Here is a 14911-nt window from a genome sequence, read left to right on the forward strand (position 1 = left end):
AACTTTCTTGGTTTATTGAAGCAAATAAAATGCATTAGATTAAGATTGAAATTATTCTGATTACAACAAATATATTAGGGATGGTCGGTTCGATAGTCTTTTTATAGCATGCACATGGTATCTATTACCTAAATTCAATAAAACCTGTTACTTCATTTTTAAATTCTAACTTTAATTGAGAATATGTCATTATTCTCTATACATAAAATGTTCAAAGTAGTTAAAGTTTTTTTAAACTTTATTTTTATGATTATAAATCAGAACACAAAGAAATGTCGTGAAAACGTCAATGCAACTAAAATCACTAAACAACAAAAATATTATGAAGCCACAATAATAATCAATTATAAAAAAATACTTATATCATATCAGTACAATGACTACAAACAAGACAATAGTAATCAAATGTGGACTTTTGACGAGGTCAATACATTATATATGGACCAGTTCAGATTATATTGACTGAGAACGAAGTCCGAGTGTCAATATTATCGAACCTGTCCAGATATGACGTATTGACGGAGTGAAAGCCCTTAATTTAACTATTATTTATGTAAATAGTGTATCATGGAAATGGACTCCAAACTCAGTAAAGACCCATCTAAATTGCATTTAATTGATAAATTCAACATCACTTACCGTTATCTGGATATTTTTTCGTAAAATAATCAAGAATTTTCTAAATATAATGCCAAAATTTAACCTAAGGAACTTACTTTAAATAAACCAAATATAAACGGTCACAACTGTCCTTTCCTAGATTTAGAAATTTCAGTTTTACACGGGAAACTATAAACTAAGATCTCCGACAAAAAGGACGATTTTTCGTTCCCTATTGTTAATTTTCCTATTTTGGACGGTGATGTACCTTTGGCACCATCTTACGGTGTTTATATATATCACAACTTGTTCGATATGCCCGTGTCTGTTGTGAGGTTTTGGATTTCAATGAACGTAATCTATGTATTACTGGTAAATTATTCAGTCAGGGATTTCGTTACCACAAATTACTTAAAACCTTTCCTAATTTCTTCCATAGATATAAAGATTTGGTTTTGAAGTTTGGTTGTACCTGTAGAAAACTTATTTCGTACGGGATAGGATAGCACATCCAATTTTTTACACAGATGTTGTTTACCGAGCCCGGAAATTTAGAAATGATCCGGGTAAACTTATCGATCCTTTAAATAAACTTATTCTAAAAGGTTACCAATTCAACACTGTAATTAGATCTTTGAATATTGTTTTTATTGGTTTTTTATATTGATTTTGTTATCAGTAAATTAAAATCAAACTAAATATTATTTTTATATACATGTGCAAATTAATGGCTCTACTATATGTCGATACCTGCATCTTGGCATTGCACAAGGTCATGTTTTTCTCTGACTGTTAATGACGTCTTTACACTAAATCCATTGGATGTTGGATGTGTACTGATTGATATTTTAGTCTTAGTTGCATGATTTTTTTTATTAGTTGTTATTGGCTTTGAACTAGCTCCCAGTAACTGCGAGTACTCTCATATCTGTGTTTAGTGTCTTTTTGTTGTGGGCATGTATAAGTACCCTGCCACGTCCACTCTGTGTTTTTGTTAGAAGTATTTCTATTTGTATCCATCTGATGAGTTAAGCCTTTTTCAAATGATTTCTATAGTTTGTTCTTATGTTGTACTGTTACACCACTGTCCCAGGTTAGGGGAGGGTTGGAGCATTCAAACTAGTTTAACCCCGCCACATTCTGTATGTACTGTCCCAAGTCAGAAGCCTGTAATTCAGTGGTTGTCGTTTGTTGTTGTGTATCATATTTGTCTTTCGTTCATTATTTTATACTTAAATTATGCCGTTAGTTTTTTCGTTTGAATTGTTTTACATTTGTCATTTCGGGTTCTTTTAAAGATGACTATGCGGTATGGGTTTTGCTCATTGTTGATGGCCGTACGGTAACCTATAGCTGTTAATTTCTGTGTCATTTGGTCTCTTGTGAAGAGTTTTCTCATTGGCAATTATACCACATCTTCTTATATTTATATTCAATGTCCTTTCTGTGTAATCTAGTTTGTATTTAGGAATTTTTTTAATATTGGCCGTCAATATATGTATATAGATATATGTAGAAACAGAGCGTCCATATACTTTTTTAAAAAACAAGGCTTAATGTATATGGAATACCCTTGAATCACGTGATCATAATAACCAATGAAAACAGAAGAATGTTACACTTTATGTTATATAAAATAATATCCAATTCAATCATTGCTGCAGTCACTCACTGAAAACTACATGAAAGTGTGTCAGATGCTTATGAAAATCATGTCATTATGATTTCAACATCGGCAGGTTTCACACAGCAACGTTATAACCTTCTTTTTTGGCAAGTATTCAAGTCTGAAGGGGAGTGCGAATCGAAATGTTATAGATTCATGTTCCATTTCATTACCAAACTGCAACACTGATTAATAAAACAGTCGAACTTCGTCATGTCAAAGTCAAAGGAACCGTATTTATTCGACTTATCCGAGGTTCGACTCATCCGAGGTTGAGTGTGTCGTCATAAATTTGGAATGCATGAAATACGGTATGAGATTTGTGTAAACTAGATACTTTGAACAGTGTGTCTTTTTCGATATGACACTTTATAATTGTGTATTCAATTTCAGTATTGTTTGGTCTTTAATAATCATTAAACACACAAGTACAGATATAAAACATTCACTATAAATTATGTATTCGCTCGCGGAACGAAATAAGTTCTGAACGGTCTCTCATGAGGTCGTCTGCTTTGCATTAAATTATTATCAATTTACCATAATTGTCTTCATCCTTTTTTTTTTACTGTAATTAATGAATTTTAATTCTAAAGATTCATTCAATCTCGACTTGGGTCATTCAAATTCGTTTCGGTTTTTTGTGGGGAGAAATATGTTCAACACACTACCGTTCCGCTTGGACAATCAAAAAGGGTTTTAATTACCGGTCACCATAAATATGTCATTTTAGTTGTCATACAAACAAGTATGTTTACACAGCTTTTATCTCTTTTGAAAATGATTTGGTAACATCCGATTTGAATTTTTATCATAAGGTCTGCATCTTTCGAAAATGCTTACTTTTGAACTTCGAGACATCAGTGTCAGTTTACATTAATTTTACATCTACAGAATTATAAAATTTACTCGACTTAACCGAGTATTCGAATCAACCGAGTTTGACTCATTAGAGGTAAATATGCATTGATCAAAAGTGGAATTTTGCCGGGACCCAGAAATTACTTCGACTCATCCGAATTCTTGACACAACGAGGTTCGACGGTATCTGTATTCGCATGAAGCACTTGCTTTCAGAAATCTGTAGCAAATCTATCATATTGTTTTCCTTGTGCGTTGCGAATATGCCATGAAACATGCATCCGTTAACTTAGCAATGTATATATGACATCTTATATTATTTTCAGCACATTATTTATAACTTTCAATTATCTAATTTTGTTCTAATAGTTATTCATTCATATGAATCTCTAAATAAGATGTCACAATTCTTACTACAGTTTATGGTCACGGAAAACATAAATCTTGAAAGGAAATGAGCAGATATTAAAAGCTACGATTAAAACAACATGGAAACTTCAATGTAAATTAAGATTCACTCATTTGACAAATTCAAAAAGTAATTACAAAAAATGTGGCGTTCTTTCACAAAGCCGATGTTGGCCAACAGGTGTAAACTTGCACATATCATACTTTGCAGGTGACGTATCGTCTGAATATTCATGAGAAGTTGTTTGAATTTCCATATGTGATAAACAATTCTGTTGTACTCTGTCACAATCACGCCAGTTACTTGGTCTACTTTGCCTGACCTCTTCGATATTTACATTTTGAAGAGGCAAATCATACGGATGTACATTTTCAGGAAATATAGTCTGGTTTTTGAAATACGACGACGTTGCAGATCTTGGCTGGCAAAATTTCTGGCTATATATCACAGGTTCTCTTCTCCTTTGATTATGCCGATGATTATTTAATGGATATCTACGGATAAAGCGTTGATTTATTGACATAGGACCATCTGAAATCGGCTGTTCCTGTAGTGTTCTTGTAGGATATGTCCGGTAATTTGCATAAGGAATAACTGGTCTTATATTGCTCTTAGAATGTATTCCATCGGAAATTGTTCTGTGCGTGCGTCGTGATAATGGAAAATTTGCTCTATCATATTCATTGCATGTTTGTTGATCTTGCAACATGATACATGAAGGAAACCCATGTTTATTTTCATTAATTTTGGAAGTAAAACAATCGGCAATTTCTCTATTTCTTTCATTGATAACATTATATTGACCGATTGATAGGGGGTACTGTGTATGATTGCCTAATTGATGAGTGTGTATGCAGGTCCTTTGAGCTGATTTCTCTGATCCATGATTAATGTATTCTTTATTGTAATTGTTTTGAGAAGGATTCAATGAAGTCATTCTTACACCCTGATGGTAGCTTTCATTGTTAGTCGCCAATTTTGTCAACAGTCTGTGATCATTTTTAACGTCGACTCTGTTGTCCACGGGAAACAAATTCCGGTAATGATGTTGCTTTTTTCCGGATATTTGTATTCCAGGATATAGCTTTTGTGTACATTGCTTTGTTTGTATATGGTAGGTGTTACCCTTACTAATTGATTTGTAGTTTGCGTTTTCATTTTTGTGACTGTTTATAACAGCTGGAAGTTGCGGATATACGACAGGCCTAATTGGTTGAGATGTATATCCAGAATACATTATCTTGTTATCAACAGAAGTACCTTGATATACAACCTCATCAATAAAATGTTTGAAATGTTCTTTACACGGGTTCGTTGAACCGACGAAAACTTCCTGCTTGCGTAAAGGTACCAGTGGCGATTTTCTCATTGAATTGCAGATCCTTTTATTATCCGTACACATTTCATCAATAATGAATACGTCATCGTCTGAAGACTGTATTTTGGTTTCATCGTTAACGGCATGTTTATCGCAGGAAGAACTCACAGCTATTAACTGTTGTGTTTTCGATAAACGACAGTTTAATTCTGGTTTGCCTGTTACGGGCATAATTTTAGAAGTTGTTGGCTGAGCCCCATTTGTCTTTTTAGGAGATTGTTTTGTTTGATATAATGATGGATCATGACTATCAAATGGTGATTGAATATCTCCTGTTACTTTGTCAACGTTTTTTATATAGCTGATGTTAAAACCAGTTTTATTTGAGTTAATAATTTTTTTCTTTGACTGACTTGATTCTCCTACATTTGTTTTTTCAATTAGTTGTTTGGTTGTTGCAAGAAGTTCTCCGTCTTCTGATTCATTTGGTTTCGTGGAATGACAATCTAACTTTTTGTTTAGTTCCTTTTTGGTAATTTTCTCCTGTAGAGTATTCTGAACGGCATTATACAGATTTGTATCAATAGCTAGACACAAATGTACATCATCTATCAAATTCCTAACAATTTCTGATTCCTTACGCTCATTCATCTTTGAATTTAAAGTTACAAACAAATTCTTATGTTTACTGTTTAAGTGATCATCAACGAAAAATAATGCTGGCATATTTTCTTTGCATCTAGAGCAGATGTATATCGCTGTCTCGTTGGCGTACTTGTCGTTTCTTATGTGGATATCTCCAACATGTACTTCTATTAAGCGTAATCTCTTCTTGCTTGCCTTTAGTAAAGAATAAAATGTCTTGTGTGGTAAATCTTTCGTCATTAAAGGTTTTGCAGTTTCTTTGAATCCGAGGATACTCTCATTACACTGGTTTGTAGCATTGGGACTTCTTTTGTAACACAAGGAACAATCAAACAAATTTTTGATTTCGATTTGTGTAATATGTAGAAGGTCAGTCATGTGAGACAAAAGAAGGGGATCAACATTACAAGCACTGTACGTACATGACTTTGACGACCATTTTCTAGAAAAATACTGACTTCTGTCAAATACGTTCTGTTTTTCACTTGTTTCCTCGAACCTTTCTGGTTTGTGCACATCATTTAAAGTTTTTTCGTTGGTTTGTATCGATGTGATGCTCGGACTCTCACCTCCTTGCCACAATATGTTATCAATGTTACTTTTGGGATGAAGACTCATAACATCAACTATTCTTATGCCAAGCGCATTATTGAACACCGCTTCACCTGTTAATTCATTCAGTGCATTATGAATGGGGTTGTCCCTGCAAAATTTAATTATTGATTATTATTTATTGTGTACAATATAGATAAGGGTTTTAGCATTGCACTTTACAAAATATCTGGACGTGTAGAATCTAACTATTTAACTGAAAGACTCGCAAAGTATAAACCTGATATCTTTGATGAGTTTTTTTTTTTTGTGAAGTTATTACTTCATTTTGAAAACTAAATGTTGACAGCACGAACCCAAACAAAAAAAAAGGATAAACTCAGTTGCTCTGCATTTTTAAATATGAAGTTTTATATATTTTGTCACATAATTTTCTTGTTACATGATTAATTAAATAATGTGTACAAAAACGAATTAAACATCAATAAAACAATAAACTACAATATGCTAATGTTATTAAATAAGGGCGAGGATACCAAAGGGGTAAGTAATATATAGTATATTAACTGAAGACAACTGACAACACCCTGGTAAAAAGAAAAAAAGGATGAACAGAAAGAATAAATAATGCAATTAAAGTACGCAGGACGAAAATAGAACTAGAAATATTGAGAATTTGAGTGCTTCAGATTACGTTTGATAAAAACTGTTCATTAGGCAGTATATTCATTAAGTTTTACGGATGCCTTCAAAAGTTTGTTGGCCGTTATAGAATAACTGAGTCATAGATGACCACAAAAATGTTCCAATTGTCGTAACCACAATCCTGTCCTCGTTTTCTCAATTGTGAAATCATCGAACGAGGCTTATCACCGGATTTGTAATTAAACAAGACGGGTGTCATATGTGTAACAGGGACTGCTAGCCCTTCCGGAGCACCTGAGTTCTACAACGTTTTGATTTAAACCACATGATTCATACCACTGCTGATGGACTGTTAGTACTACAAAGAATTGTTCGTCTAATAGTCCATAAATCAGCACTGTCCGTGAAATATAAATGAAATCTGCATTTTGAAAAAAATGCCGGTAGATAATTTCTGTAATTGTTTTAACGAAACTGACACTCAAGAGTCCTCGTGTCAAAATTAACCTTAGTCTAACAGTTTTGTTGATATATTTTATACTTTTTTTCTACTTCGTTTATCAGATTATGTTTCGTGTGATGGTTAATCCGGCTTAAGTAATATTTGGTGAAGCATATTTTTCAATGAGTCACATATTGGTCTATGGACTGAAAATAATGCATTCAATGTACAGTTAATTGTCCGGAAATTATTCACATTCTAGGATTACGAAAGAAAAGAACAAATTGTTTTCATTAGTTACGGAATGGAAGACTTGTAAACGCGTTTCATTTACATAAATTTATCTATTTACTTTTCATAACTAGTAAACAAATTCAAAGCCGCCAAGCTTACCTTTTATCTCCTTTCTCTATTCCTTCATTCGGGGTATTTTTATCCGGTTTTTTTTCCGAAATTTCTGTTCTGTCTTGTGTCTGTTCTTTTACAGTCGGAAGGAATTCTTCCTGTTTATTTTTAGTGAAGTCATAGTTATTCCGCTGAACTATTTCGTCTTCTGTAACTGTACTGTCTGCTTCAGTGCTAACGACATAATCCCTATCAGAAAAGCTCACTTTATTACAAGTTCTTTGGCTATTTTCATTTTGAATATATTTATCCCTTCCCTCATGTGGCTTGATGTTGGCATTTCTAACATTATAGAAACCTGAGACCTGTCTGTATTGAATAATCTGGTCCGGATGTTCAAACTGGAAATGGGGAATAAGTCCTTGTTTGTAGCCATGAATTGTTTTGTCACATAATAAGCAAATGTAGAGAACGATTTTATTGTGGGTTTGTTCTATGTGTTCATTTATTGAAACAAGACTTTCCTTTGAAAGGTAGCAATAACAACAACAGAAGCATTCGCTTCCTTTCTTTAAAGCTTCGAAATCCCGTATTCTTGAAAACGATTTTATTGTTTGGTGTGATTGTTTCATTTCATTATGATAGTCTTTCTCTTTCACTGGAAGAAGAGCTATCAACTTAGAGTCCTTTTCAGCATGACAGTGTCGTGAATGTCGGAATGCAACATTTCTGGTCGGAAAGATTACTTCACAATCCGTGCATTGAAATGGAGTATTTAAGAAATGAATATCAATGGGTGACTCCGTGAGATTTTGCTTTTGAGACCTAAAAGAACTGTTCTTATAATCACAGCTTAATGTATACTCTTTTGGTGGTTCACAGCGCTGCAAAGTTATGTCAGATTCTCCGGATACAGAAATATTAGCATGATTCAAATCACAAAACATTTCAGCAATGTCACTACTTTCTTTCAGTAGAGAATAAACTGTCTTGTGGGGTACATCTTTCGTCATTAACGGTTTTGTAGTTTCTTTAAATCCCATATTACACTCATTTGACTGACTTCTTTTGTCCACCAAGTTTAGTGTATGTTTCATATTAAGTTGATCAAATACTCTTTCGCCTGTTAAAACCGGACCATGACTAGCCATTTCTGATTCAGATATTTTAGACAATTTACTTTTCTTTTGATAAGCTTTAACATATGATACAAGCTTTCTTCTTTTTATCCTGCATTGTCTTTTCATGAAAATTGACTTTAAACTGTTGTACGAAGACGCCAATTTGTACAAATATTCATTTTTGGTAAATATTCTATTCGAAGATTTTTTCATTGTTTTCTTCTCAGAAAACTTTTTATTTATGACGCTACTCTTCTTTCGCGAATAGGTGGATTTTGATTTTGGTATTTTGTCATTTTTATCTTCAAATATTTTCCCAGCTTGTAATAACTTTCTCGAACCATCCCTCAAATCACTTTCAGAACATTTCATGACGTCAGTAAGAGTAACAGAGCATGGTTTACATTCAAATATAAATCTCAGGTATTCGTCCTCCGGTTTGGACTGTATACAAGGAAGTAGTTTACGTCGATATTGCCTTTCCCATTTTCCATTTCTTCCTTTGAAAAGATAAAGACGGTTATCCATGCTTGCTTTTACTTAGATAGTATTCTCGTTATGTTAAGTTAAAAGTGAACATCAACACATCAACAACAACAACATGAAACGAATATCCAAGGACGTTAATGTTTCCATCCATTACATTAAATCATGTTCATTTTCACCTGTAGTAGATTATATAGAGAACTTGTAAAATTCTCTCAATCCATCATTGACGTCCTCCATCTATACATCTTATTTTCTGCACATACTTCCTGGATAGAAAGAACAAAGTTTTGAGTTATTGATTTTAAAAAAGGATTTCGTAACAGAAATATTTTCAATGTGTCACAATAACATGTGTTGCACTTGTCATTTTTTCAATTGTCAAATAATAAAATTTATTATGTATAACAGAACATATATGTTTATCTTTATATAATATTTATTCATATGTCACAATAAAATTTAATTCTGGCATTTATTTCCTAGTTTCTTCAAACCAAATATGATATACAGCAACAAACACTGTGCGGGACAAATTTGCCATTCCGGAATTGGCAAATCCGACTTTGTTGTTTTACAAGATAACAGAAATATTTTTTGGCCAAGTGATAGATAATTGAAAAAAAATAATTTTTCCATATGTCCCAATATGTCACTGCTCTGTCACTGGTGTCACAACAGCTGATCAAAAGTACATTTCTCATTGGAAATTTAAGAATTCCCATTGGAGCATAAAAAGTTCCCATGGGAAAAGGTACATAGGAACTATAAAGTTCCCATGGGAAAACAAGAATACAAAAAGTTCCCATGGGAATTTAACATTTATACCTTCTATGTGAACAATTTTGTCTTCCCATGGGAACATATAATTTACAATAGGAACATTTTTTATATTTAATGTTTTTCTCCTAGAAAAATCAAAAATTGTTGAAAAACAGGATTTATGTTTAAATTATTGCAGTAAGCAGGTTTTCAACAAAAATTAGAAATTGTTGAAAAACAGGATTTATGTTAAATTATTGCAGTGAGCAGGTTTTCAACAAAAAAAGTATGCCACCAACGATATTTGAAAATAAATATGATTAAGAGGAGATTTCGGTATAACGAAACCGCAATCCAACAACACAAAATAGCTTATGTAGTCGTTTCAAAAATCAGCAAAGTTTAAATAGATACTATGACAAAGTTTCCATCAACTCTAAATTCACTAAATAAGAAATAAAACTTTAAAACATGGCAAATGATAACCCTGGTTATCACTGGCAAAGTTCCAGGTTGGGGACAGGACTATAAAGATACGTTGAGGTTCAACTTATTAAAAGTTGATTCTTAAAGGCAATGTAGAGGGCTTGATAATTATATAAAGAAAAATGTTCAAACAAGAACAATTTGATCTAATCTCGCAATATGAGAAACAGCAGTGACTGTATTTTTCTCCTTTTTTCAACTTTCTGGTGATATACAATGAATCTCTTAGTTTTCTTCTATCATTGTCTATAAGTTTAATTACAACAAATTGTAAGTTGTAAAATAAACAAAATACTTCCACATAGCAGAATTTATTACACAAAATGTAATTCATACTGGCATTACAGTTATATTGCACATTAGTTTCAAAATTATATATTGTCCTTATCTTTAACAGTCTTTAACTGAGAGATTTGAATTTTGAGTTGGTTTTTTTTTCGTCAGCACGAAATGTCAAATCCCACCCGTCCAAAAAAAGCATGCATTCTCATTTATACTTTTTTACAGTCTTAAACTTGTTTCATACAGGGCATATTCTAGTTTAAAATTCGAAAGTAATAAAATTGTCAGGATAGAAATTCATGTGTTTGGTTGTCGTTAGTTCGTGTCGTCATGTTTGTTTTTCGTAAATTGTATTGTATAAATTAGGACGTTAGTTTTCTCGTTTGAATTGTTTTACCTTAATCTTGTCGGGGCCTTTTATTATAGCTGACTATACGATATGGGTGTTTCTCGTTGTTGAAGGGCGCATGGTGTCTTATAATTAATTTATCTTTGTCATTTGAAGTCTGGTAGATAGTTGTGCCACTGGAAGTCATACCACATCTCCTTATTTTTCTAGATTAACATTTTTGAATTGAGAATAAATAAATTTGAACCATGCAAATGATATGTATTTCTTAGTACCATGAAGCTAGTCAAAACGTCCCTTTGATATTTTGTCTTCCTAATAAAAATGTTTAACTATTGATGTTTTACTACAAATGTATTCAATATGTAAAAGTTTAAGTAGATTCTATTTTTAAATCTTTGTAAAAAAATTATCTAAAAACTAAATTATTACTTCTTGACCTTCAATTTTTCCTGTGACCTTCAGTCCTACCTTCTTAGTGATGAATGTAGGGATAAAAGTCATCGGAAAAAGTCACAGAAAAAGCCATTGAAAAAAGTCACAGGAAATAAAGTCAAAATAATAAATTTATAAGTTATTGTTGAATTATTTTTTTACCATGTATTCTTTTAAAAAAACATTACAACCTTTAAAAATGATTGATTGTATTTAATTTGTATTTTATTACAGAACTTACCGGAAAATAGATGAGAATGTATTCAAAAACAACTTTATTTCCAGTGCATAGAAATGCCGCAATTTTTTATTTTTTTAATACAAAATACAAGACCCATAAAACAAAAAAACCTAGAACGTGCTGAAATAATGTATACATGTTCAACCTGTATACACGTGCGTAATAAACTGGTCCTGGTTGAATGAACAGGAATTTCAATCGATTACAGGTGACAATCAATTGATTGTGGCACGTGTCGATAAAACATTATATAACTTCGTAATCATGGTAATTACTCAAAATATGATTATAAAATTTGGAGTTATTTATTTATTTTTTTTTTTTTTAAATAATGTAGTTCTATATTTCATGTCATCCCTAGTGCGAAATCCGGTTCTAAGTGCAAATGCCTTTGCGGTATTTCAACGGGCCCCCTTATTTCAACATTTTAATTTCTTCCGTCTTATATTCTGTATACAGGCAGTTTATGTAGATGATTGACAGGAAATAAAAAAAAAATATTAGTAAATTGAACTCATATAATAAGTCTTCTCTATAACTTATGTTCTTAACATAGCACCACTTTTACTGGGCCAAAAGACAACTAAAACACAAACGCATGTTTGTCGGCTAGCTTGATGCTTGTATATTTTCTGAGCTACCGATTTTATTCAATAAATATATACAAACGTGTCACATCAATACACATTAAAACTGTGGCAATCATAATGACTTCTTATATCTTCTACTTATATCTAATTGTTTCGTGGCCGACCAGGAACAACTACTTTTAGTGTCCTTTTGTCAATGCCAGGCGAAACCCTAAGTGTTGGACCTCACATGATATAAGAACGTTCAAAAAACATTAAAGAAAACATTTAAAAGCAAAAAATCTCCTATCAGTCAAAAGACTGTGGCTATATGAAAATATTTTGAAGGCAGAAATGAGCCTGAATAAATAGATTAGAGTACGTTTGTATAGCCATACGACCTTATATATAACAATTTTTTTTTTAACTTTAATGCCAATTTGAATACACTTTTAAATTATTAACGTTAAATAACGTACATGTTAAAAGATTTGATGTTCACTCGAGTAAAGCAGAGCTAGAAATGACCATATATACACCTATCATTTAACACAATAATTTTTCCCGCCCAAAAAATTCATACGCCTTCGAACTTCTACGTGAGAAGACAATTAATTTCCTTTACACTACATGCCACGGAAATTAGAAAGTCTCTGTTATTGTTTTAAAAACTATAAATGGACATGGACTAGTAACGTTTTCTGTTCCTTTTTTTTCCTAAATATACATGTACCAAATGTAACGTGAAAGTTTGTTACTTTTTCATGTGACCATTTTTTTACAGTGAATTATTTCCGTTTACCTTGTTGATACATTAATGGCGTACATTTTGTACATATTCCGGCTTGGAGTTATGTGTTAAAGCAATACCGTATGATGATTTTAACTTATTTTAGACTGAATTATGTAAAGTTATGTGTATTCATATTCAATTTATTCAGCACTATCAATACGTTTTGTATTACATAACTTCCCAGATATCAGTGTCATCACCTTCAGTCCCTGTACACTCATATTAATTAGCTGTGAATTGGGAGTTTACGGAACAATTTCAATTCGTCAAATGAAAGTAAGGTATTGATTGATTGATTGTTGGTTGCTTAACGACCAGTGACAAATAGTTCATGCATGATCAGAACAACATGATATTTGAAATGCAAACACGCAAAATTGAGTAACAATTAATTCAGTAGAACAATAATATTGTAGCACAAATCAACCGATAAACATTAATTGTCCTATCAACGTACATAAAATTTGGTCTCAGTTTTAAACTACAACCCCCTCTTTTTCCGGCTCTATCAAAATGTTTGGGCAGTTTAAAATTTGCAGACTCGCAATAAATCTGATCAAAATACTGATACAATGAGAAGCGTGCAGACACAGGCTGTCTGTATTTCAATCAGTTTAACTTTGAACTAATTGTAGCAACGATTGTTTTCAAAGAACCGATTGTAATGCTAATATAAATAAGAAGATGTGGCATGAGTGCCAATGAGACAACTATCCATCCAAGTCACAATGTGTAAAAAGTAAACAATTATAGGTCAAAGTACGGCCTTCAACACGGAGCCTTGGCTCACAACGAACAGCAAGCTATAAAGGGCCCCAAAAAGACTAGTGTAACACAAAACTGTTTCTATATTTGATCTGTCATGTCGGAAATTACTGGATGACTTTCACAGTCGGATCATGTGCAAGCAATTAAATCCCGACATTTCACAATTGTAAAATATGTAAAATGTAACAATTACTTACTACCAACATCGACTGTTTTTAGAAATAAGAAGATGTGGTATGAGTGCCAATGAGACAACTCTCCATCTAAGTCACAATATGTAAAAAGTAAACAATTATAGGTCAAAGTACGGTCTTCAACACGGAGCCTTGGCTTACATCGAACAGCAAGCTATAAAGGGCCCCACAATGACTAGTGTAAAACAATTCAAACAGGAAAATCAACGGTCTAATCTATATAAAAAACGAGAAACGAGAAACATGTTTATACAAACCTAAACCACTATTACATGAAGGGGTTGACACTCTTTTGGGATGTGGGATAAAGGGGGTAAAAGAGAGTGGGGATGTGGGATAAAGGGAATAAAAAAGTGGCAATGTGGGATATCGGGGTTAAAAAAGTGGGGATGTGTGATAAAGGGGGTAAAAAGGGTAGGGATTTGGGAGATTGGGAGGGAAAAAAAGTGGGATCTGGGAAAAAGAAGGGAAGAAAAGTGGGAAGTGGAAAAAAATTACCAAAAGCAGGATTTAGGAAATTAGCACACTCGTGTCATCTAACATAACAGTTGATATATGTAAACTAACATCTAACATACTAACATCTAACATAACACTTGATATATGTAGACTCGATCTCAGCCAAGGGTTCTGGTCTATATTCTAAGGATGGTGACTATCAGTAATTCACTGTCGAATCCTGTGTTATTACCCATAAATTAATACACACAGTATATGGTTTCGTTATAATTGCCAAATGTACAAAAACGTGTTTCAGAGAACCAATGCAACAAATTAATTTTAAAGGATTAAGTTTTACATTAAAACCTGTTCAAGAAATGCAATGCTGGACAAGAACAAGTTAAATGTAGAAAAAAATCTTACATCACGAAATTTGCTGAACGAATAGTACCAAACATGTGACAGAGGATAGCGCAATTGCAGCCGACTTGCGGATATTTG

The 14911-nt window shown here is 32.7% G+C and overlaps 1 protein-coding gene across 1 annotated transcript; it reads right to left on the reverse strand.

Annotated features, from left to right (window-relative positions):
• Positions 1 to 2203: 2203 nt before the first annotated feature.
• Positions 2204 to 9346, reverse strand: LOC127730224 (uncharacterized). Its single transcript, XM_052238512.1, has 2 exons — positions 7532 to 9346; positions 2204 to 6202 (listed from the first exon to the last, which is right to left on the reverse strand). Exons 1-2 carry the CDS (start codon positions 9130 to 9132, stop codon positions 3670 to 3672), a joined length of 4134 nt encoding a protein of 1377 aa, XP_052094472.1. The 5' UTR covers positions 9133 to 9346; the 3' UTR covers positions 2204 to 3669.
• Positions 9347 to 14911: the final 5565 nt, after the last annotated feature.

The sequence above is a fragment of the Mytilus californianus genome, unplaced genomic scaffold, assembly GCF_021869535.1.
Source record: "Mytilus californianus isolate M0D057914Y unplaced genomic scaffold, xbMytCali1.0.p SCAF_2, whole genome shotgun sequence".
NCBI classification, from domain to species: domain Eukaryota; kingdom Metazoa; phylum Mollusca; class Bivalvia; order Mytilida; family Mytilidae; genus Mytilus; species Mytilus californianus.

Coding starts and splice junctions, on each gene's coding strand:
- LOC127730224 (XM_052238512.1), bottom strand. CDS start 9,132: ATGGATAACCGTCTTTATCTTTTCAAAGGAAGAAATGGAAAATGGGAA. Junction 6,203..7,531: donor ATAGAGAAAGGAGATAAAAG/GTAAGCTTGGCG, acceptor TAAATTTTGCAG/GGACAACCCCATTCATAATG.